We start from the raw sequence: 25,986 nt of genomic DNA, 5'->3' as shown, positions 1-25,986 counted from the left end.
AACCCGCCCCTCTCTGCCTCTGATTGGCTGACTGCCCTCGGCTGCTCTCGCTAGCTTCCCAGCCCAGCCTAGCCTTCGCTATCATGGGGAAAAATATTGCGCGCGGGAGATTCAGCACTGCGGCAGAGCCTCAAGAAACTAACTCACCCGGAGACTCGGATAAAGTTGTAAGTTGTTTTACGACACTCTAGTAAAGTTATAACCTATTTGTTAACTACTTATTTCGCATTAGAAACACAAGCTTGAATGAAATATGCGTTATGAGCCGTTATGTTAGCTGTAATGCCATTGACAGCGTTTATTTGATCTCATCTCAAGCTGAAAGTTGCTGTTAGGCTACATGCACAACTGTTTTACTTCCTGAAATAAGTACAGCTTCTTTATTTCCTGTCCTACACTATTGGATGAACTGATTAATCAGGTGTGCCTGATCATTGTTGCGACTGCAGCACACCTGACATTAATCAGTTCATCCAATAGTGATGACAGGAAATAAAGAAGCTGTACTAATTTCAGGAAGTAGTGGAGTTGTGCATGTAGCCCATTGTTAGCGTAGCATGATGAAGCAGAGTTGTGTTAAGTTGGACGGGCCAGAAAGCAGCCGAGAGGCAAGGGGTTCCCTGCTGTGTCCATATGTCAGACGTGTTGATGGAGCCGCGCTGCTGCTGCTGCTGCTGCTACTAGCCTGTTTTCAGATCGGCATAGGCGGTGGAGCAACAACCATCATGGGGAATTGGCCAAGTACAATTAGGGAGAAAACGGGAGGGGGGAGGGGAGTTCAAAAACAAAATAAAATAAAAACTTGGTGCGTGTCTTCTTTCACACTGTTTATTTATTCGTGTTTGACTTCACCAGGTGGAGAAGAAGCGTTTCAACCTGTGGCGGACGTTGAACAGGCCCCCCTGTGCTTCCACTCACTGCCACGCCTATGAGAGAGAGGTGGTTCTCCACAAGGAGCTGGAGCCTGGACACTACCTGCTGATCCCCAGCACCTTCCTACCAGGAGCCGAGGCCCGCTTCTCCTCCTCTGCCACGTCCCTCAGGTAACCACCACTAAAGGGGAAGGTTAAAGTCGAGCTGAACCCAAAAATGATTTTTCTTTTCTTTTAGTTCAAATACCTGGGTATGCATGCAGTGCACCTATTTAATAATGTATGCAAAACAAATCACAAAAATCTAATTTCTTTAGTTTTTCACACTTTTTCACATCAAAAGTTCATTTTTCAAGATTTCATTGATAACAGTAATTTACAGTTTGCTGACATCACCTAGTACTATCAAATTTCTACCCCATTTCAACCAATCATTTCACGACATGCAGCTGTCAATCAAATCTTCATTTCAAGATAATTTTCTCTTCCAAATGAAGGGGAAAATGGCGCCTAGTGCCTGTCATCTGGCAGAGTTTCTAGCCCATAAACTAACTACTAACTTGAGCAATTATGCAAACTAAATCAAACGGTAATTTCTAAGAATGCAAAGAAATGTAACTGGCTCGTTAAAACACGCATTCAAGGAATATTATTTACATTTATAACGATAATGGCGCGCGCCTCCGAGCCTGACAGCCTCCCTGGCTGTCAGGGGTCGTCTCTCGGAGATCCCAGGCAGGCGGGGAGCACCCATGCATCGGATTGTCCGCTCGCTCCCCACGAAGCAGCCTGGCTGCCTGGTACTCCGCGGATCCCACTCGCGTAGCACGACAACACGTTGAATCCCACCCGGATTTGGGGGTGGAACACGCCAGGATTGGCCAATGCCAAAGCCAGTCCTCAGAATTGTCAAATCAAATCATCGACACGTATATGGTCCGCCTCTCAATTTGTTTTCAGTCTGAAACGGACTCAGATGCACGTGACGAACGGGTTCACCTCGACTTTAAATCAATGCTCAAGTGATTTTTGTCAATCTTAGTTCAAGTTTAGTGGGCTAGCTAAAAGCCAGCACACACAGGGAAATCCCCCATGACAAATTATTTATCCCATAATCTTGGACTAGAACATCCATAAAATGTCATATTTATTTATTCCATTCAAGTCCAACTGTAAAATGTTCAAGTACTTTAAGTGTGGATAAATGCACCCCCCCCCCCCCCCCCCCCTTTACTACCCCCCCTTAGAAGATATAATGAATGAAGATAGAACTGAATGGTGGTGGGTGAATACTGACATCTGCTGGTGAAATACCACGAGCAGGTAGGCTGCTGCTGCTATTAGCTTCACACTTCAGCTCTCAGTGTCTGTCTGTCCAGCAGGTTTTCTGCTGCTATAGCTTCAGGTCTGTCTGTCTGTGTCAATCTGTCCAGACACCGACATCAATACAAGCCTTCTGAGCTGATTCAGGGAAGACTGCCTCAGGAAAGCATCACTTCCAATCCCATGGATGATTTGACTGATTTGCCCCGCTAACCTTTAAACATTCATGCTGCCCCAAATTAAAATGTCAGCATGCTAATTGCTAACTAATAACTATAGACGGTTTTCACCAGCTGCAACCCCACAGCACTTCCTTTTTCTCAGCTTCTTCTTCTGTGTTTTATGGCGGTTGGCATCCTTAAATGTTGCATTACCGCTAACTATTTACTTTACTTTAGTTTATTGCATTTAGCAGACGCTTTTATCCAAAGCGACTTACATCAGATTTCAAAGACATAAAGACCGAAAATAGGCTACATTGTTTGTGTCTGTCAGAGACACGGCCTAACGTTAACATTTAATATGAGCCGAATATCAGCCTGCGCAATGTATACAGGAAGTAGACCGGATATTCAGGTGGGTTGTGACGGTTGTTATTGTTAAGTTAAAACCGTCTATAGCTAAATTACAGAATTTATTTTATTTTCCTTTTCTTTATAATGACAAGTATCTCTGGCTTTCAAAGCATGCTGCCGTGTTCTCTACCCCATAAAGGCGTTGGTAAGGCTGAGGGGTTTTGCTGCTGCCATTTAAGCCGAGCCGGCCTCCGGGGCTCTTGATGTCCTCCTGTTTGAAGTGGGCGCCTCAGGGCGAGATGTTCCCATGACGCTGTTTGAATCTGCTCCCCGTCAGAAGTTCAGTGGAATGGTTATGGGCTGAAGGTTCACAGCTTCAATCTGTTTACACTGCCTGTCCTCTTCAATTTGTCTTTCACATCTTCAACCTAGGGCTGGGCGATATGGCCTCTAAAGAATATCGCGATATTTTTCGGCTATATCGCGATACACGATATATATCTCGATATTTTTGAAATCTCTCATAAATGCTCGATTTAACCCTTCAGGGTTCATACACATTTTGACCAATGGATTTCCATGACTTTTCCATGACTTTAAACCAAATTTCCATGACCAAACATAATGCTTACATTATGCATTTTATGCATGCTGACATACAATTATACTCGAATGTTTGCGATATAGTCATTTACTACTGTACATCTCACGTGGCACAAGCCGCGATACATCGAGTATATTCAATATATCGCACAGCCCTACCTCAACCTTCTACACAATCTACATTCACTTCAATGGTCTCAGCCTCTTGAGTTCATCTGTGAACCAGCGTAACACCCAACTATAGAAAACAGTGACATTATAAAATGTAATGAGACGGATCTTCAATAATTCCATAATTGCCCTGACCTTGAAATGATAAAATATCCTTTGATTTGATCAGGCTCCAGGGTTAGGGTTAGGGTTAGGCTCCAGCTCCTTCGCTCTGGCCGGCGGTTTGCGGTCCCTCGCTGTAGGACCAAACGCTACAAAAGCACTTTCGTACCTGCTGCCATTGCACTGCTAAACAAAGCTGGCACAGAATGATTTCTTTGTTTTATTTCTCATTCCTACTCCATGATACTCTCTGTGTGTGTGTGTGTGTGTGTGTGTGTGTGTGTGTGTGTGTGTGTGTGCAGAAGCACTTTAGTCTTTTAGCACTTTAGTCTCTTGTCACAAAGCACTTTATCATGGTTTTATCTTGATCTTACTGTATTTTAATGTGTTCTAACTTCTATTGTAATGATGCTTGTTTTGATGTCTTGTGATTTCGTATGTTTTGTTTTTATCTTCTGGACAGCTGAACTTCCCGTCTGCATAACTATTTTACCCTCGGGTACTAATAAAGAAACCTTGAACCTTGACCTTGACCTTGAAAGCAAGGCAGCGGCAGTAAAGGCGTGCGCTCCCGGTTTGCGGAGCTCTGCCTCGCACTGCCTTCCTGGAGCATAGGAGAGAGCCAAAGTGAACGTCACTTCCTGCTTCAGCATGTGTACCAAGAGATTTCATCTGCTAGAATTCGGAGAGAACATAGAATTCATTCGGACCAACAAAAAAACCAACATTGAAAAAACATTTTCTTTAAATCCGCAATTCTTTTACGTTTTGGTCCGAGTGAAATGTTCTGTGGTCTCTCCTGTTTCTAAAGCTGAATCTTTCTATAGCTGAATCGGTTGGTTTGAAGTAGGCCTAAAACTATTTTTATAAGCATTTACCAAAATCTCTGGTATAGGCTACGCATGCTGAAGCAGGAAGCAACCTTTATGCTCTCTATAGGCGGAGTAAAGTCAATGACCTTACTCAGACAGTCGGTAGGGTTGTTTTCCCCGTTTTGGGCGTGGTTTCTGAATGATGACTCGCTCCGTAGTGTCTCTATGTAAACGACAGTAGGCCCTGTTGCTTTAAGACCGCCATAGCAACAACCAGTGTCGACGTAGTAACCAGTTGTCGCCACAGTGGCGTCCGCAGAAGAGCGCGCTGTTCTGTTGTAGAATTAGCGGGAAGCGGGGAGACAAGAAAAAAATTGCGGGAAGCGAGATGACCACATCTTCTTGCCTTTACTCCCCTTGCCTCTTTGACTGTATTATTGGCTGTGTGTTGTTGCATTGTGACCGATTGTGCCGTTGATTTATCTTACTAAAGACATCTGCTATTGTTGTTGGGTTCATTCAGGAAAAACTACTGTCTCACAATAAGCCGATATCAACGAGTTTCCAATTCCTACATAACAGCACCCGTGGTAAAGTGGAGCAAGGTATGTTCTCTCAGTTTATGTGACAACCTTGAAGTATGTGTTTTTTTGGTTTGTTGTTGGTTTGTTGTTGTTGTAAATAGCGGAAAAACGACCAATTAACGAGCTGCATTTCAAGTGATGTTATTGTGTAAACATGCTAATGTTAACGTGACTGTAACTAGCTAGCATAAACAATCAAGTTGCATGTAATCATTGCACACCAATTACATTAGTAAAAATTTAAAAAAATACGAATTTGTGTTTTTTATAGGTAGGTATTCAAGAGTATTTTATTAATCGCCTGGCTTGTGATGAGCAACAGAATGCCAACTACAGGGCTCTATACCACGAATGTTCTATAAGAAGATCCAGGATCTGTCCCTTGATCTGGTTTGTCTAAACCAGATCACCTCGATTGTAGTTAACTTGTACTACGAACGTCGATTGCCACTCGTTAACTCGAACCAGGTTTTTCTAATCAAGCTGAGAGCTCGTGCACATGAAAATGCCCGTGCACTGGAGCTCGTGCCCGCGAAAGAGGCGTGGTTTTTAACAACTGCCAATCAAAATGCAATATTGACTGCTCCAACTCTGACATTACTCATTGAATGAAACCGCAAATAAAAATCTGCGTTGGATATTATTAGTCTGTTCCCGATGTCTAAAGTGACCACTTTTATCCACACCAGTAATTTCTTTGAAGAGCGGTTTCTACCTCCACGTAGGCTATCTACAGCAGCTCAATTCACCCTCTCAATAAACTCAAAACCGGCATCTCTTTTGTGGAAGCAATGTGTAATCTATCTCAGTCCAAAATCCGTATGTATAGACCATTTAGGCTCAATGAATAATAATGATCTCATGATGTGTTTAGTCGCACTGATTGAATAATTCCTATAGACTAATCAATAAAAAAAAGAATGATAATAAAATTAAAAAATGCTTCTGAACTGAATCAACACGGTACGTGCGGGCATAGATCTCAGTTATAAAAATAGCCTATTTTGTGGTCACATATATAGGCTATTGTCAGCAGAGTCGCATATCTCCATATTTCATATAATGATGCTGGAAATATGAAGTTCAATCACATCATACAGGCCAAAAGCAACACAGTTGCAGCTGCAAAATGCAAGAGTAGCCTAGATATGAATCATCTTAATATGGGATCGCCTGTGTGCAGGTGATCCCATATTAAATTGCTTAGATGTAGTAGGCTATTCCAGCATGTAGGCTATGACCATTTCAATTCCAACCCAACGTCAGTCTCAGCTCCGTTGCGCACACGGCACCGTGCGCTTTGGAGACGTTTATGTAACCTTTTTATGCCGGTTTAGTGATATTTCTCCACTCACTATTCAGCTGCAATCGATCAGCGGGGTCAAACAACGTATCTAGGCTACTTGAGAGCACAAAAATGAATATATAAAAACATATTCCAAAGTGGTAAGTAGGGCTTAATTAAAACGTAGCCTGCAACAAGTGCAAGGCTTTAGTCCTTGATTAATTCAACATTACAATTCGTGCTCCTTCCTCGATGGGAAACTCGTCCAGAAAGGGGTTGGCCATTTTTCCAAACTGCTGATTCGATTGGTTCGTGGGCGGTGTATTTAAGGTCTAATCTTATCCCTGCAACTTAACCTGCTGCGGACCAGGTTAACTCATTGAGTGCCAGCCACTTTTGGAGAACGGACGCTCCCAGTGCCAGAGTTTCAGAGCGTTTTCAGTGATTTCTCGAGGCCCACAGAATATTGTGTGATATTATGTAAACACCGAACACGCACAAAGAACGACGAGACTATTGTATCAGCAGCAAAAAAAAGTTTATTGATATCATTTTCCGTTCTTTAGTTATCAGCCGGAGAAGATGGGTCAAAAACAGCAAAAACAGGCGTTTCCATCTAGAAAGCTGAGATATTGAGCCTTTTGTGAAATTAAGCATTTCAAGCAAATCACTGACTCTGAAACTAATATTTTCTGACCTGAAACATCTGAACAGTAATTTCCTTCAATATAACGGCACCCCCACCCCCGCTCTACTGCAAACTCCTCCTCCGTGGGTGTGTCTCTGGTGGCTTTGCTCGCTCTGCTGCTTGTCAGGCGAGTCTCTGCTGCTTGCGGATCCACGTTCGGATGGCCGCCGCTCGTCGGGGGAGTCTGGATCGGGCTCGCCTCGCTCGTTTCTGGGGTTTCGGTTGTGAGCTGGGATGAAGCTGCGTCTTCTGGGCTTTCTGCTGCGCGTTTCAAAGTGTGCTGCACCCAGAGTCTATTTTCGGAGCCCCCCACCGTTGTGCGCCGGCTCCCAGCGCGACAGCGAAAAGCCAAAGCATTCTCATGAGAATGGTTTCATCACGGCTTTTCTGCTGTTTTTACTCAACTTTCTCTAATCTGGAGAGCACTGTCGCCACCTAATGGGTCGGTAAAATAGGTTATACACATTCAACATGCCCCAAAATTTTACAGGAGATGTATTAGGCATTGATCCACGTCCCACCGTCAAAAAACGCAATTGACGAACATACTCGTCCTTGGCACGTTACTAAACCAATTGACGAACATACTCGTCCTTGGCACTCAATGAGTTAAGTGTGAAGCATAAGTTGCTATGGAAATATATGTCGGTAAGAAGTTAACTAGCTTTGTAGCACGGCCAAACCAGGGTTAAACCTGAAGTTACCTCGCTAAACCACTAATCTTGCTTCTTGGTACAGGGCTCAGGTCTCTCATAGAGGGTCAAAATGACCTGAGCTCGGGATGGATTGGCCAAAAATTGCACACTGTACCAGATGATGAACACATCATTCTGAAAGGACCTGTCCGATATTCACAGTCCATCAACAACCATCATAATGTTGACATAACCCATGTGTCATAATCACTGTTAGCTTAGGCTAGGCAGCTGCATGCTACTCATTATGAGGTGAAATAACGTTAGCGATTTACAACTGTTAACCAAAACCTACCGTGCTGTTGTTATTGGGAACAAAGTCCTTTCTGTTAATATTCTTGATCCACCTCTGGCGAACAGCTCGGTCCTCTGCACGTCCAGGAAATCTATATATATTTGTATGTTTATGTATGTTTCAGACAGGGGCAAGTTTACCACTACTGTAGCAGCGGAGAACTGCACAGCTTCTTCCCGATTTCCTAGACATCGTTGTCAAAAGTAACGTTGAATAAAAATGTAAACGTAGAAAAATATCAGGAAAAATATACACTCGGACACAGCTTGCATTCAAACGCGCGCGCCGCGGCGCGTATTGTAATCCCCCAGGAGCCACCGCAGTAATGGCAGCTTGTTTACATCCGGGACTTCGCCGGATTCGTGTATAGCCACATAGGCCTACTTCACACAAGTCCAAGACGCATGCTGATTAGTCCTGTGATTTTCTTTACCACCTTGTGTTGTCTGGGCTCATTAGCTAATCATAAGACCCAAATATCTAAAACAGTGGCATTATAAAATGCAATGAGACAAATCTAAAATAATTGCATAATTGCCCTTGAAATGATAAAATATCCTTTGATTTTATAGGGAAGCAACAATGGCAGCAGCAGTGGATAAGGATATGTTATCAGAACTCCTCTTGGAAATACTGAAGAATTTCACAGTTGAACAGTTTAACAGTTTCAAGTGGTTCCTGCAGAAGACCAATATCCGAGGGATCAAATCCATCTCTTGTTACGATCTGGAGAAAGCAACCCACAGGCAGTCAACAGTTGATTTGATCGTGGAGAAATATTTCCAAGACTTTGCTTGGTATGAGGTGACCAAGCAGGTTTTAATCAAGATCTCCAGGAATGATCTACTGGAGAATTTGACTAAAGGTAAGTGATGAGAAGTGGAAATATAGAACTGCCACATTATTCAGAGACATACATCCATATATATATATATATATATATATATACAATTTTCGCTAGGTTAACTTCCCTTTCTGCGCTGCACTCCCTCTGCCCCCCACCCCCTCTTTCTCTCTCTGTGGTCCTCAAGGCTACTTCTATCAATATGAGAACCAATTTGGCCAGTCCTCTGGGATAGAAAATAGATGTTCCTGATAATTCAACATTTCTCTGTCTGTATTTCTGCAGCCAAAGCAACCATCGAATTGGGCCTACCTGCCCCTGATTCTGATGCCGGTGAGTGGATTTCTTTTTTGTGAACATTGGACACTCCAGATCAGTTGTTGTAGCAGTTGCAGTGTTTTTTCATTTGACATTATTTATAATTTGACCACACAAATTATCGTTTTCTTGTGATGAACATATAGGCCTAGACCTGTCATAAAATCCAGCCTGCTACTGTGGGGTGTCCCTGTACCTATTTTTCTGATCAATTAGAGGGAACTGACATTGTGATTAGCCTTGTGGCAAGATGAGGGAAACAGAAGTATGTCTATTAGTGATGCGCGGGTCAGGGTTTTTTAACGCCCGCATCAACCCAACCCGTCATCGGAGCCAGTCCGCCCCGCCCGCCCCGTTAAAATATCTGAAAACCCAGAACCCAACCTAACCCAGCAGCCCGCAAACGACCAATTTAATGTAATATTTCTCTGGACTCACAACGAGCGCAGCTGAGCTCTCCAATGTGTCCAAACTTGTCTCTCTCCTTCTCTCTCTCACAGACAGACACACATGCGTGCCGGCCGGTGCGCGACTGGACAACAGTTTTATTGCTCTGGATGCGTTGCTCGGCTGCTTTCATGTCATTGAGTTCTTTCTGCTTCGTCGACGCTACAAACTCAGCTATTATCGATCTTTCCTCAATTAATGCAAGGTCTCAAAATGGAGGTAGCAGGTAGAGGAGGTAGGCTACAGAAACAGTTCTTATTCCCTCCAATTTCTTTTACTTACCTCATGCGCTCTCAATTGGTCACGTAGCCTACTCATGTTGCAGTAAAATTGACAAATAGATCACAGTCGAGTCCACACAGAAAATCTGCGGTGGCATTCGTTTTATGGACACTTCAAATAATAATTACAGCGAATAATCCTTCCAAAATGTTTGTTTTGAGAGCACATATAGGCTACCTCATTTGAAGTGTTTCTTTACTAGTGCAGCAGGTGCACTGCAGATGGCTTCAGACTCGTCTTATTGTGTGTACATGTGAGAGAGAGTTAACGTCTTAATAAAGGGTTACTCTGCGTGTTTCACTGCTCTAACTAAAACATTTAATAATGTTGCTTTGTCACATTCTGAGCCTGCCCCGCCCATACCCGCCATATTTTCATAATTTGCCAACCCAGACCGCCTGCGGGGCGGGCCAGCCCACGGGACCTCATCGGGTTCTGGGTGACCCGCGCATCACTAATGTCTACACTACAGTCCAAGAAATATCATGCAGTCTCTCGTTTTCATTCCTATGATGTGATCAATGTCTACATTTCTAATCTGTATGTACCCTCCCCCCCCCCCCCTCCTCCCCTTACTGTGATCATCTGTCCCATAGACAAACAAGGGAGCTCTGTCCAAGTACAAACTACAGGCACAAACAAAGAGGTGGCTGATTTCTTCCTGCATGCTTTATTATGAGTACTGCTGAACAAAACAGTGTAATCAGTCTTCTTTTCTTGTTGATCTCGATTGTAGACTCTGGAAAAGTATCGTATGAGACCATTGGGACGAGGAGAAGTGAGAGGTGTGTGCTTGATCATAAACAACTATGACTTCAAGGGATGCAAAATGAAAAATCGTGAAGGAACCCAGATTGATGAAAGTGAGGCTAATTTATTTTAATTATTTCAATTAATCCAGGAAATAATTCCTTCTCAAATGTAAACTGTGCCAATATTCCATTCCTTATCTACATGTGCATATGTTTGTGTGTGTGTGCATCCGTGTGTGTGTGTGTGTGTGTGTCGGGGGGGGCGGGGGGTGTTCTTGTGTATTTCAGACAATCTGGTGAAAGTGTTTGAGTGGCTGGAATTTAGGATGCAGATAGAGAAGGACTGTACGAGGGCTCGGATGCTGTCTGTGGTAAAGAAGCTTGGCGAGATGGACCACAGTCAGATGGACTGTGTGGTCTGCATCGTTCTCAGCCACGGCAAGAAGAAAAGTGTGTTTGGTGTGGATGGCTGCCCCGTCAAGATCAGCGAGCTCATGGCGCCTTTCAGTGGAAAGCAGAGTGGAACTCTGGATGGAAAACCCAAGCTTTTCTTCATCCAGGCCTGCCAGGGCTCCGACGTACAGCAGCGGGTCCACATCGAGGCCGACGGCCATGCACTCAGCACTGATGGCCCTGCTGACTCCATTCCGGGAGTTGCCGATTTCTTCATGGGCTTGGCCACTGTTCCTGACTTCATCTCCGTGAGAGACCTGCAGCTAGGCACTTGGTTCATCCAGTCGTTGTGCCAAAACCTCGTCCAGCTCGTGCCCGGGTTAGTGAAAGGAAATATTATCTATCTGGATATGCTAAGATCATGTGCATTTCAGTTATTGACGTGAAATATATCCGCAGTATATAGGCCTATACGGAAATAAAAGCTGGAGCCAGTAGAGCGTAACATTTTGGATATCTGGAGATCTAATTTATACATCAAGTAAAAACCCTTGAGGAGATCTAGTTTGTAGTATCCTTGTGAATTTATATGATGAGATTATCAAAAGATATCTACAACAGTTGATGAAACCATTTTGTTTTGGGTCTTATGTAAAGTTTGTCAAAACCTGCGTATGCCCCTCTGGCTCCAAGACTTTAATTTGTATTAGAGAACAATTCAATTAATTTGAAATAATTAATTAAAATAATGTCTTAATAATAATTGCATACATTCATAGTTTCCAACTCATTATCTCACTGTTTCATTTTCACCAGAGAGGTTCGCCTACTGGATATCTTGATCAAAGTGAATGATGATGTCGCTCAGCAGACAGACGTAATCGACAGAGCGGGCAAAAAAGTGGAGGTGAATCAGATCTCTGAGGCGCGGATCTCAACCAGGAAGCGTGTGGTTTTTCCAAAACCAAACGCCTCTCCTCCCATCATTCCATAAAGATCGCCACATGATGGAAGCCACGACATTCACTTTCTTTCACATTGACAAGGAGCAGCTCTGCAGCTCCTTATTATAGTAGAATGTCTATATTATAGTGTAATGTCATGTACTTTTTTTCAGGGTTCTGCCAAGGTGCTTGAAGTGCTTGGATTTTGAGGGGGGAAAATCAAGTCCTAGAATACCTTGAAAATAGCAACATTTTTAAACAATGTTTTTAAAAGTTCTTGAATTTCAAATGAACCACATAAGTTTTGAATGAGTTATTGGACCTTGCATTATGGAAAAGCGTGTGTCCAGCTGTTCATCGGTCTCATTTGGGTCGGGATTCCCCCCTGCCTGCGTTAGGCTAGTTTGGTTCTCTGTGTCTGTGTTTTTTTTGCTTGGTTGTTTACAGTTTATGCTGCAGAGGTCAAGAGCCAATATGATGTTTCACAAGCCCCTATAGAGCATTTGGGTTTGATGCCAAAGAGTTTCATAAAGCCTATAAAGCATCCATCACCACCTGGGAGTCGCAGAACTTGTGGTACGGACAGTTGACGCATTCCATTCAAGCTACCACGGACGGAGGCCTTTATCTGGTGCAAGTGCCACACCCAATGTCCTTTAAAATCATGGACTCTATCTTTCCGGAGCCGATGTCAGCCATCTGTCAAGATGAGGCTTTGTGGCGGCTTAACATTGAGCGCTTGCGGCAGAGGCACACAGGGTATGATGGCAGTCCCGAACACAGAACAAGCTTGTACCTCACCTCTCCATACTGCCGTGAAGAGATAAGACGGTACGTCACTCTGCACGACATCAATACGGTGGCCATGATGGAGCGATGTTATTGTGCAAATGACAATGCCTCCAGAATGATGGGCGTGGCCACCTTTACACGGCTAACTTTGGGAAGGGGCTCAAGGCTAACAGAGAAGCTGGTTTCCCCCTTTGACACTGGAGCAGGCCTTGTCCAGGCGACGCACCTGGAAACCTGGACGCCTTGTCTCCTAGCTTGCATTCAGGGCCTGGTGAGAAGCATGGTTACCAAGGTTACAGGAATGTTCTATGTGAAGGCTGACATGGACGTTGACGCCCCCGACATGGCCCAGACAGCAGACGATGATAATGACGAGCTGACAAGGTACTTTAGTACAACTCCTGACTTAACAACCTCCCTAGACATAATGTACTCTGCTGCTTTGGCTGAGCAGAGGGAGAAGGAGTTTGGGGAGAATCTGAAAACTGACTGACTGACGTAGGGACTGATGTTGACAAACAATTATGCATGCTGACAACCCATTAGGACTTGTTGACAGATGATTAACAACCTTGTAACAAGTCTATGCTGACCACTATTGCTGACCAATGACTGGGTCCAAACATGTGTTATGAAGGGATGATGTTTAGAGGAGAGCATGAAAAGGGACCTCATTATGCAAAAGGAGGGGGGAAAGGTTATATATGTAAGGGATAATGTATAGTGAGCCGGTGATTACTGGGAAAATAATGACCGACAGGTGAATGATTGAGCCCGACGCGCAGCGGAGGGCTTAATCATTCACCTGAAGGTCATTATTTCCAGTAATCACCGGCTCACTATACATTATCCCGCTTAACACGGCCTACAACTAAATCATTCAATAATCTGACAAAAATAATTATTCAAATAGATTTTTTAATAGCGTTTTCAACGACAAAGCGGTTTCATTCGTAATTGGCACACAAGACACCACAGCTGCAACTGGTTGGCCTAATTAGTAGTGTCTGCTGACAAAAGGCTCTTATCAACTGATTAATCCAGGTGTGGCAGAGCAGCGGTCGGTTGTCGAGAAATAATGACCGGTGAATCTTGTTGATTGACCAATCAGAATCGAGTATTCAAGAGAGCCGTGTTCTAAATTTAAGTAATTGGATGTCAATTCACCAAGTGCCTTATATGCTTGTATTCAAAAAACCACGCCTGTATAAGCAGCGTAGCATAATGTCTGCTTTGTAGTAGGAAGTGCTTGTAACAGGAGAAAGGGAGCTGATAAACTGGATACCGTCCCTGTAGGTAACTGGAGGGGCAGAACATGGAATAGATCGGATAAGTGAGTGGGTGAAAAACAGTTTCCTATGGTGAAATGTATTTTTGTGGTGGAGGAAAATTGTAAAATTGACTCTAAAACTAGAGATGGCATTACCATGAAACCATATGTTAAACTTAGTATAGGCCAGTGCTTTACAATCTTCTTATATACCGGTAATCATTTTTGGGAGTCATTTTGACTCCCAAAGTCCTTATGTGGGACTTCAGGCATATCTCTCACAAGCACATAAGCACCTTATGTGGCTGGTAATTCTATGATGTAATATTGCATTTTGATCATGAATATTTTTATTTTTATTTCTTTTACTGTGTCTGAGTGTATTTGTCTTTCTGTATATTCTGAAATTTTTAAAATAAAATATGGGTGGGCTATCAGCTAAATTCTAACTTTGCTGAATGGATAGAACGGGGGAATTTACCTCACCCTGATCCCGCCCCCAGGCTAACCCAGCGTCTATTGTGGGCGTTCCTGATTGATTGATTGATTGATTGACTTTATTAATGGATATAGAGAAACAGAAACAAGATCCAAGGGATAGCATGTAAAAGTGTAAACACTTATTTCCAACATGGTCCCCGATGTTCTAAACACAGGACAGACAATAACAGAAAACATATAGTCATCTAAAAATCTGTAACAAAAATCCCCATTACAAACATAAAATAGATTTAGACACCAATAAATATGGTACTTGAAAATAACTTATCCTAAAATCATCCATTATTAGTCACACTCAAAAATTGCATAAGCTCAAAAATTGCATAAGCCTAGAGCCTGTATGGGCGTTCCCAGACATGCAGACTGTCTTGATGGCTCAACAGCGGTGCCTTCAGGACAGTTCACTTTTACTGAGCTATGCCTTCACACACACACACACACACACACACACACACACACACACACACACACACAAAAGAGACTGTTTTGCACACGGACCATAAAGTATCCTTGGCTCGACTTTACTTTCCAGCAGGTTGTACTGGCAGAACTGGCAGGAGCCGAATGTGGGAGTGATTATGACAGTGACGTATAGCCGTAGCTGGCGGGAGAATGAGCTAAATAGGGCGGAGGTCGTGACGCTGCTCTTCCTGTTTTCAACGCGGGACTCGGAGACTCGGATAAAGTTGTAAGTTGTTTTACGACACTCTAGTAAAGTTATAACCTATTTGTTAACTACTTATTTCGCATTAGAAACACAAGCTTGAATGAAATATGCGTTATGAGCTGTTATGTTAGCTGTAATGCCATTGACAGCGTTTATTTTATCTCATCTCAAGCTGAAAGTTGCTGTTAGGCTACATGCACAACTTTTTTACTTCCTGAAATTAGTACAGCTTCTTTATTTCCTGTCCTACACTATTGGATGAACTGATTAATCAGGTGTGCCTGATCATTGTTGCGACTGCAGCACACCTGACATTAATCAGTTCATACAATAGTGATGACGGGAAATAAAAGAAGCTGTACTAATTTCAGGAAGTAGTGGAGTTGTGCATGTAGCCCATTGTTAGCGTAGCATGATGAAGCAGAGTTGTGGTAAGTTGGACGGGCCAGAAAGCAGCCGAGAGGCAAGGGGTTCCCTGCTGTGTCCATATGTCAGACGTGTTGATGGAGCCGTGCTGCTGCTGCTGCTACTACTAGCCTGTTTTCAGATCGGCATAGGCGGTGGAGCAACAACCATCATGGGGAATTGGCCAAGTACAATTATGGAGAAAACGGGAGGGGGGAGGGGAGTTCAAAAACAAAAGAAAATAACTTCTATTGTAATGATGCTTGTTTTGATGTCTTGTGATTTCGTATGTTTTGTTTCTATCTTCTGGACAGCTGAACTTCCCGTCTGCATAACTATTTTACCCTCGGGTACTAATAAAGAAACCTTGAACCTTGACCTTGACCTTGAAAGCAAGGCAGCGGCAGTAAAGGCGTGCGCTCCCGGTTTGCGGAGCTCTTTGAACGTCACTTCCTGCTTCAGTATGTGTACCAAGAGATTTCATCTGCTAGAATTCGGAGAGAACATAGAATTCATTCGGACCAACAAAAAAACCAACATTGAAAAAACATTTTCTTTAAATCCGCAATTCTTTTACGTTTTGGTCCGAGTGAAATGTTCTGTGGTCTCTCCTGTTTCTAAAGCTGAATCTTTCTATAGCTGAATCGGTTGGTTTGAAGTAGGCCTAAAACTATTTTTATAAGCATTTTCCAAAATCTCTGGTATAGGCTACGCATGCTGAAGCAGGAAGCAACCTTTATGCTCTCTATAGGCGGAGTAAAGTCAATGACCTTACTCAGACAGTCGGTAGGGTTGTTTTCCCCGTTTTGGGCGTGGTTTCTGAATGATGACTCGCTCCGTAGTGTCTCTATGTAAACGACAGTAGGCCCTGTTGCTTTAAGACCGCCATAGCAACAACCAGTGTCGACGTAGTAACCAGTTGTCGCCACAGTGGCGTCCGCGGAAGAGCGCGCTGTTCTGTTGTAGAATTAGCGGGAAGCGGGGAGACAAGAAAAAAATTGCGGGAAGCGAGGTGACCACATCTTCTTGCCTTTCCTCCCCTTGCCTCTTTGACTGTATTATTGGCTGTGTGTTGTTGCATTGTGACCGATTGTGCCGTTGATTTATCTTACTAAAGACATCTGCTATTGTTGTTGGGTTCATTCAGGAAAAACTACTGTCTCACAATAAGCCGATATCAACGAGTTTCCAATTCCTACATAACAGCACCCGTGGTAAAGTGGAGCAAGGTATGTTCTCTCAGTTTATGTGACAACCTTGAAGTATGTGTTTTTTTGGTTTGTTGTTGGTTTGTTGTTGTAAATAGCGGAAAAACGACCAATTAACGAGCTGCATTTCAAGTGATGTTATTGTGTAAACATGCTAATGTTAACGTGACTGTAACTAGCTAGCATAAACAATCAAGTTGCATGTAATCATTGCACACCAATTACATTAGTAAAACTTTTAAAAATACGAATTTGTGTTTTTTATAGGTAGGTATTCAAGAGTATTTTATGAATCGCCTGGCTTGTGATGAGCAACAGAATGCCAACTACAGGGCTCTATACCACGAATGTTCTATAAGAAGATCCAGGATCTGTCCCTTGATCTGGTTTGTCTAAACCAGATCACCTCGATTGTAGTTAACTTGTACTACGAACGTCGATTGCCACTCGTTAACTCGAACCAGGTTTTTCTAATCAAGCTGAGAGCTCGTGCACATGAAAATGCTCGTGCCCGCGAAAGAGGCGTGGTTTTTAACAACTGCCAATCAAAATGCAATATTGACTGCTCCAACTCTGACATTCCTCATTGAATGAAACCGCAAATAAAAATCTGCGTTGGATATTATTAGTCTGTTCCCAATGTCTAAAGTGACCACTTTTATCCACACCAGTAATTTCTTTGAAGAGCGGTTTCTACCTCCACGTAGGCTATCTACAGCAGCTCAATTCACCCTCTCAATAAACTCAAAACCGGCATGTCTTTTGTGGAAGCAATGTGTAATCTATCTCAGTCCAAAATCCGTATGTATAGACCATTTAGGCTCAATGAATAATAATGATCTCATGATGTGTTTAGTCGCACTGATTGAATAATTCCTATAGACTAATCAATAAAAAAAAGAATGATAATAAAATAAAAAAATGCTTCTGAAGTGAATCAACACGGTACGTGCGGGCATAGATTTCAGTTATAAAAATAGCCTATTTTGTGGTCACATATATAGGCTATTGTCAGCAGAGTCGCATATCTCCATATTTCATATAATGATGCTGGAAATATGAAGTTCAATCACATCATACAGGCCAAAAGCAACACAGTTGCAGCTGCAAAATGCAAGAGTAGCCTAGATATGAATCATCTTAATATGGGATCGCCTGTGTGCAGGTGATCCCATATTAAATTGCTTAGATGTAGTAGGCTATTCCAGCATGTAGGCTATGACCATTTCAATTCCAACCCAACGTCAGTCTCAGCTCCGTTGCGCACACGGCACCGTGCGCTTTGGAGACGTTTATGTAACCTTTTTATGCCGGTTTAGTGATATTTCTCCACTCACTATTCAGCTGCAATCGATCAGCGGGGTCAAACAACGTATCTAGGCTACTTGAGAGCACAAAAATGAATATATAAAAACATATTCCAAAGTGGTAAGTAGGGCTTAATTAAAATGTAGCCTGCAACAAGTGCAAGGCTTTAGTCCTTGATTAATTCAACATTACAATTCGTGCTCCTTCCTCGATGGGAAACTTGTCCAGAAAGGGGTTGGCCATTTTTCCAAACTGCTGATTCGATTGGTTTGTGGGCGGTGTATTTAAGGTCTAATCTTATCCTTGCAACTTAACCTGCTGCGGACCAGGTTAAGTGTGAAGCATAAGTTGCTATGGAAATATATGTCGGTAAGAAGTTAACTAGCTTTGTAGCACGGCCAAACCAGGGTTAAACCTGAAGTTACCTCGCTAAACCACTAATCTTGCTTCTTGGTACAGGGCTCAGGTCTCTCATAGAGGGTCAAAATGACCTGAGCTCGGGATGGATTGGCCAAATATTGCACACTGTACCAGATGATGAATACATCATTCTGAAAAGACCTGTCCGATATTCACAGTCCATTAACAACCATCATAATGTTGACATAACCCATGTCATAATCACTGTTAGCTTAGGCTAGGCAGCTGCATGCTACTCATTATGAGGTGAAATAAAGTTAGCGATTTACAACTGTTAACCAAAACCTACCGTGCTGTTGTTATTGGGAACAAAGTCCTTTCTGTTAATATTCTTGATCCACCTCTGGCGAACAGCTCGGTCCTCTGCACATCCAGGAAATCTATATATATTTGTATGTTTATGTATGTTTCAGACAGGGGCAAGTTTGCCACTACTGTAGCAGCGGAGAACTGCACAGCTTCTTCCCGATTTCCTAGACATCGTTGTCAAAATTAACGTTGAATAAAAATGTAAACGTAGAAAAATATCAGGAAAAATATACACTCGGACACAGCTTGCATTCAAACGCGCGCGCCGCGGCGCGTATTGTAATCCCCCAGGAGCCACCGCAGTAATGGCAGCTTGTTTACATCCGGGACTTCGCCGGATTCGTGTATAGCCACATAGGCCTACTTCACACAAGTCCAAGACGCATGCTGATTAGTCCTGTGATTTTCTTTACCACCTTGTGTTGTCTGGGCTCATTAGCTAATCATAAGACCCAAATATCTAAAACAGTGGCATTATAAAATGCAATGAGACAAATCTAAAATAATTGCATAATTGCCCTTGAAATGATAAAATATCCTTTGATTTTATAGGGAAGCAACAATGGCAGCAGCAGTGGATAAGGATATGTTATCAGAACTCCTCTTGCAAATACTGAAGAATTTCACAGTTGAACAGTTTGACAGTTTCAAGTGGTTCCTGCAGAAGACCAATATCCGAGGGATCAAATCCATCTCTTGTTACGATCTGGAGAAAGCAACCCACAGGCAGTCAACAGTTGATTTGATCGTGGAGAAATATTTCCAAGACTTTGCTTGGTATGAGGTGACCAAGCAGGTTTTAATCAAGATCTCCAGGAATGATCTACTGGAGGATTTGACTAAAGGTAAGTGATGAGAAGTGGAAATATAGAACTGCCACATTATTCAGAGACATACATCCATATATATATATATATATATATACAATTTTGGTTAGGTTAACTTCCCTTTCTGCGCTGCACTCCCTCTGCCCCCCACCCCCTCTTTCTCTCTCTGTGGTCCTCAAGGCTACTTCTATCAATATGAGAACCAATTTGGCCAGTCCTCTGGGATAGAAAATAGATGTTCCTGATAATTCAACATTTCTCTGTCTGTATTTCTGCAGCCAAAGCAACCATCGAATTGGGCCTACCTGCCCCTGATTCTGACCCCGGTGAGTGGATTTCTTTTTTGTGAACATTGGACACTCCAGATCAGTTGTTGTAGCAGTTGCAGTGTGTTTTAATTTGACATTATTTATAATTTGACCACACAAATTATCGTTTTCTTGTGATGAACATATAGGCCTAGACCTGTCATAAAATCCAGCCTGCTACTGTGGGGTGTCCCTGTACCTATTTTTCTGATCAATTAGAGGGAACTGACATTGTGATTAGCCTTGTGGCTAATCACAATGGGAAACAGAAGTATGTCTATTAGTGATGCGCGGGTCAGGGTTTTTTAACGCCCGCATCAACCCAACCCGTCATCGGAGCCAGTCCGCCCCGCCCGCCCCGTTAAAATATCTGAAAACCCAGAACCCAACCTAACCCAGCAGCCCGCAAACGGCCAATTTAATGTAATATTTATCTGGACTCACAACGAGCGCAGCAGAGCTCTCCAATGTGTCCAAACTCGTCTCTCTCCTTCTCTCTCTCACAGACAGACACACATGCGTGCCGGCCGGTGCACGACTGGACAACAGTTTTATTGCTCTGGATGCGTTGCTCGGCTGCTTTCATGTCATTGAGTTCTTTCTGCTTCGTCGACGCTACAAACTCAGCTATTATCGATCTTTCCTCAATTAATGCAAGGTCTCAAAATGGAGGTAGCAGGTAGAGGAGGTAGGCTACAGAAACAGTTCTTATTCCCTCCAATTTCTTTTACTTACCTCATGCGCTCTCAATTGGTCACGTAGCCTACTCATGTTGCAGTAAAATTGACAAATAGATCACAGTCGAGTCCACACAGAAAATCTGCGGTGGCATTCGTTTTATGGACACTTAAAATAATAATTACAGCGAATAATCCTTCCAAAATGTTTGTTTTGAGAGCACATAGGCTACCTCATTTGAAGTGTTTCTTTACTAGTGCAGCAGGTGCACTGCAGACGGCTTCAGACTCGTCTTATTGTGTGTACATGTGAGAGAGAGTTAACGTCTTAATAAAGGGTTACTCTGCGTGTTTCACTGCTCTAACTAAAATATTTAATAATGTTGCTTTGTCACATTCTGAGCCTGCCCCGCCCATACCCGCCATATTTTCATAATTTGCCAACCCAGACCGCCTGCGGGGCGGGCCAGACCGCCTGCGGGGCGGGCCAGACCGCCTGCGGGGCGGGCCAGCCCACGGGACCTCATCGGGTTCTGGGTGACCCACGCATCACTAATGTCTACACTACAGTCCAAGAAATATCATGCAGTCTCTAGTTTTCATTCCTATGATGTGATCAATGTCTACATTTCTAATCTGTATGTACCCTCCCCCCCCCCTCCTCCCCTTACTGTGATCATCTGTCCCATAGAGAGACAAGGGAGCTCTGTCCAAGTACAAACTACAGGCACAAACGAAGAGGTGGCTGATTTCTTCCTGCATGCTTTATTATGAGTACTGCTGAACAAAACAGTGTAATCAGTCTTCTTTTCTTGTTGATCTCGATTGTAGACCCTGGAAAAGTATCGTATGAGACCATTGGGACGAGGAGAAGTGAGAGGTGTGTGCTTGATCATAAACAACTATGACTTCAAGGGCAAAATGAAAAATCGTGAAGGAACCCAGATTGATGAAAGTGAGGCTAATTTATTTTAATTATTTCAATTAATCCAGGAAATAATTCCTTCTCAAATGTAAACTGTGCCAATATTCCATTCCTTATCTACATGTGCATATGTTTGTGTGCGTGTGCATCCGTGTGTGTGTGTGTGTGTCGGGGGGGGCGGGGGGTGTTCTTGTGTATTTCAGACAATCTGGTGAAAGTGTTTGAGTGGCTGGAATTTAGGATGCAGATAGAGAAGGACTGTACGAGGGCTCGGATGCTGTCTGTGGTAAAGAAGCTTGGCGAGATGGACCACAGTCAGATGGACTGTGTGGTCTGCATCGTTCTCAGCCACGGCAAGAAGAAAAGTGTGTTTGGTGTGGATGGCTGCCCCGTCAAGATCAGCGAGCTCATGGCGCCTTTCAGTGGAAAGCAGAGTGGAACTCTGGATGGAAAACCCAAGCTTTTCTTCATCCAGGCCTGCCAGGGCTCCAACGTACAGCAGCGGGTCCACATCGAGGCCGACGGCCATGCACTCAGCACTGATGGCCCTGCTGACTCCATTCCGGGAGTTGCCGATTTCTTCATGGGCTTGGCCACTGTTCCTGACTTCATCTCCGTGAGAGACCTGCAGCTAGGCACTTGGTTCATCCAGTCGTTGTGCCAAAACCTCGTCCAGCTCGTGCCCAGGTTAGTGAAAGGAAATATTATCTATCTGGATATGCTAAGATCATGTGCATTTCAGTTATTGACGTGAAATATATCCGCAGTATATAGGCCTATACGGAAATAAAAGCTGGAGCCAGTAGAGCGTAACATTTTGGATATCTGGAGATCTAATTTATACATCAAGTAAAAACCCTTGAGGAGATCTAGTTTGTAGTATCCTTGTGAATTTATATGATGAGATTATCAAAAGATATCTACAACAGTTGATGAAACCATTTTGTTTTGGGTCTTATGTAAAGTTTGTCAAAACCTGCTTATGCCCCTCTGGCTCCAAGACTTTAATTTGTATTAGAGAACAATTCAATTAATTTGAAATAATTAATTAAAATAATGTCTTAATAATAATTGCATACATTCATAGTTTCCAACTCATTATCTCACTGTTTCATTTTCACCAGAGAGATTCGCCTACTGGATATCTTGATCAAAGTGAATGATGATGTCGCTCAGCAGACAGACGTAATCGACAGAGCGGGCAAAAAAGTGGAGGTGAATCAGATCTCTGAGGCGCGGATCTCAACCAGGAAGCGTGTGGTTTTTCCAAAACCAAACGCCTCTCCTCCCATCATTCCATAAAGATCGCCACATGATGGAAGCCACGACATTCACTTTCTTTCACATTGACAAGGAGCAGCTCTGCAGCTCCTTATTATAGTAGAATGTCTATATTATAGTGTAATGTCATGTACTTTTTTTCAGGGTTCTGCCAAGGTGCTTGAAGTGCTTGGATTTTGAGGGGGGAAAATCAAGTCCTAGAATACCTTGAAAATAGCAACATTTTTAAACAATGTTTTTAAAAGTTCTTGAATTTCAAATGAACCACATAAGTTTTGAATGAGTTATTGGACCTTGCATTATGGAAAAGCGTGTGTCCAGCTGTTCATCGGTCTCATTTGGGTCGGGATTCCCCCCTGCCTGCGTTAGGCTAGTTTGGTTCTCTGTGTCTGTGTTTTTTTTGCTTGGTTGTTTACAGTTTATGCTGCAGAGGTCAAGAGCCAATATGATGTTTCACAAGCCCCTATAGAGCATTTGGGTTTGATGCCAAAGAGTTTCATAAAGCCTATAAAGCATCCATCACCACCTGGGAGTCGCAGAACTTGTGGTACGGACAGTTGACGCATTCCATTCAAGCTACCACGGACGGAGGCCTTTATCTGGTGCAAGTGCCACACCCAATGTCCTTTAAAATCATGGACTCTATCTTTCCGGAGCCGATGTCAGCCATCTGTCAAGATGAGGCTTTGTGGCGGCTTAACATTGAGCGCTTGCGGCAGAGGCACACAGGGTATGATGGCAGTCCCGAACACAGAACAAGCTTGTACCTCACCTCTCCATATTGCCGTGAAGAGATAAGACGGTACGTCACTCTGCACGACATCAATACGGTGGCCATGATGGAGCGATGTTATTGTGCAAATGACAATGCCTCCAGAATGATGGGCGTGGCCACCTTTACACGGCTAACTTTGGGAAGGGGCTCAAGGCTAACAGAGAAGCTGGTTTCCCCCTTTGACACTGGAGCAGGCCTTGTCCAGGCGACGCACCTGGAAACCTGGACGCCTTGTCTCCTAGCTTGCATTCAGGGCCTGGTGAGAAGCATGGTTACCAAGGTTACAGGAATGTTCTATGTGAAGGCTGACATGGACGTTGACGCCCCCGACATGGCCCAGACAGCAGACGATGATAATGACGAGCTGACAAGGTACTTTAGTACAACTCCTGACTTAACAACCTCCCTAGACATAATGTACTCTGCTGCTTTGGCTGAGCAGAGGGAGAAGGAGTTTGGGGAGAATCTGAGAACTGACTCCAATGGACTGATGTTGACAAACAATTATGCATGCTGACAACCCATTAGGACTTGTTGACAGATGATTAACAACCTTGTAACAAGTCTATGCTGACCACTATTGCTGACCAATGACTGGGTCCAAACATGTGTTATGAAGGGATGATGTTTAGAGGAGAGCATGAAAAGGGACCTCATTATGCAAAAGGAGGGGGGAAAGGTTATATATGTAAGGGATAATGTATAGTGAGCCGGTGATTACTGGGAAAATAATGACCGACAGGTGAATGATTGAGCCCGACGCGCAGCGGAGGGCTTAATCATTCACCTGAAGGTCATTATTTCCAGTAATCACCGGCTCACTATACATTATCCCGCTTAACACGGCCTACAACTAAATCATTCAATAATCTGACAAAAATAATTATTCAAATAGATTTTTTAATAGCGTTTTCAACGACAAAGCGGTTTCATTCGTAATTGGCACACAAGACACCACAGCTGCAACTGGTTGGCCTAATTAGTAGTGTCTGCTGACAAAAGGCTCTTATCAACTGATTAATCCAGGTGTGGCAGAGCAGCGGTCGGTTGTCGAGAAATAATGACCGGTGAATCTTGTTGATTGACCAATCAGAATCGAGTATTCAAGAGAGCCGTGTTCTAAATTTAAGTAATTGGATGTCAATTCACCAAGTGCCTTATATGCTTGTATTCAAAAAACCACGCCTGTATAAGCAGCGTAGCATAATGTCTGCTTTGTAGTAGGAAGTGCTTGTAACAGGAGAAAGGGAGCTGATAAACTGGATACCGTCCCTGTAGGTAACTGGAGGGGCAGAACATGGAATACATTGGATAAGTGAGTGGGTGAAACAGTTTCCTATGGTGAAATGTATTTTTGTGGTGGAGGAAAATTGTAAAATTGACTCTAAAACTAGAGATGGCATTACCATGAAACCATATGTTAAACTTAGTATAGGCTAGTGCTTTACAATCTTCTTGCTGGTAATTCTATGATGTAATATTGCATTTTGATAATGAATATTTTTATTTCTTTTACGGTGTCTGAGCGTATTTGTCTTTCTGTATATTCTGAAAAATTTAAAATAAAAAATTGGGAGGAAAAAACCAAGTGCTATATTTATGTTTTGAATTTAAACAAGTACCTCCCCCTACACGATCTGTGTGCTACCCGTTAGCTTTAGCCCGCACACAGCTATGCAGTGGATCTGTGTGCTGGATACAAATTAATTCAGTCTGAGCAGGAAAGCAGAAACTATAGATCTGAACCAGTGCTCGAAGACAAAGCAGAGGCAATCAATAGCCTCAATGCAGTTTTTCACTGTGCAATTTGGCACAAAATCGGTTTTACAGTAGTAAAACAACACAATTAGGCCTATAGAAGTTAAAAGTAGAAATTAGGGAATAGCTCTTTTTGGGGTATATATAAAAAGCAATAACCAAATATTACTAGTACAATTATTCTTAGTAAGTAGACAGTGTATACAAAAATTGAAATTTAAGACATTTGTTGTTACCTATAGACTATAGTAATATGGTTATGTTTTGGAACCTCGGCTTGTTGGAAGTCAATAGTAAAGAACAAATACTAGTAAATCAAAAAGAGAGAATAAATGTGCAAATATATAACTATGAAGCCAGAAGAGAGTATCTTTGCTAAACACACTGAGTAGCTACCGTAATGACACCTTCTGTCCTGGCAATGACAGGGTTAACTCAGAAATCTGTCTTTCACCACGTCAGGATGCTCACTGCCAGCCATCTTCTCTGAGCTTCACAGCGCCCCCGTCTGTGCTTTATACATCTTTACTCCACTTTGATTCACATCAGGAGGGCAAAATATGGCAGAAGAGAGGGAAGGGGAGGAGAGGGGAGAGGAGAGGAGAGGAGGGGAGGAGAGGAGAGGATGGG

The 25,986-nt window shown here is 43.1% G+C and overlaps 2 protein-coding genes across 3 annotated transcripts; both read left to right on the top strand.

Annotated features, from left to right (window-relative positions):
• The first annotated feature begins 96 nt into the window (after window positions 1–96).
• On the top strand, window positions 97–14,424 carry LOC310791235 (caspase-3-like). 2 transcript variants are annotated; one of them, XM_083652913.1, is made up of 9 exons: window positions 97–167; window positions 856–1,043; window positions 4,922–5,003; window positions 8,518–8,810; window positions 9,075–9,122; window positions 10,433–10,482; window positions 10,573–10,699; window positions 10,877–11,360; window positions 11,798–14,424. In XM_083652913.1, the coding sequence occupies exons 4-9, from the start codon at window positions 8,528–8,530 to the stop codon at window positions 11,973–11,975; spliced, it is 1,170 nt and encodes a 389-aa protein (XP_083509039.1). In that variant the 5' UTR covers window positions 97–167; window positions 856–1,043; window positions 4,922–5,003; window positions 8,518–8,527; the 3' UTR covers window positions 11,976–14,424. The 2 variants fall into 2 exon arrangements, with proteins under 2 accessions (XP_083509039.1, XP_083509040.1); XM_083652914.1 differs by lacking the exons at window positions 97–167; window positions 856–1,043 and adding an exon at window positions 2,114–2,195.
• Window positions 14,425–15,110: 686 nt separating this feature from the next.
• Window positions 15,111–25,186, top strand: LOC310791238 (caspase-8-like). The gene is made up of 8 exons (XM_083652918.1): window positions 15,111–15,176; window positions 16,708–16,789; window positions 19,470–19,650; window positions 19,911–19,958; window positions 21,309–21,358; window positions 21,449–21,572; window positions 21,746–22,229; window positions 22,667–25,186. The coding sequence occupies exons 6-8, from the start codon at window positions 21,467–21,469 to the stop codon at window positions 22,842–22,844; spliced, it is 768 nt and encodes a 255-aa protein (XP_083509044.1). The 5' UTR covers window positions 15,111–15,176; window positions 16,708–16,789; window positions 19,470–19,650; window positions 19,911–19,958; window positions 21,309–21,358; window positions 21,449–21,466; the 3' UTR covers window positions 22,845–25,186.
• Window positions 25,187–25,986: the final 800 nt, after the last annotated feature.

The sequence above is a fragment of the Poromitra crassiceps genome (genome assembly GCF_964638095.1).
Source record: "Poromitra crassiceps genome assembly, chromosome: 16".
In the NCBI taxonomy this organism is placed as follows: domain Eukaryota; kingdom Metazoa; phylum Chordata; class Actinopteri; order Beryciformes; family Melamphaidae; genus Poromitra; species Poromitra crassiceps.
Note: the sequence above shows the minus strand (reverse complement) of the source record. Positions and strands in the feature narration are given on the sequence as shown.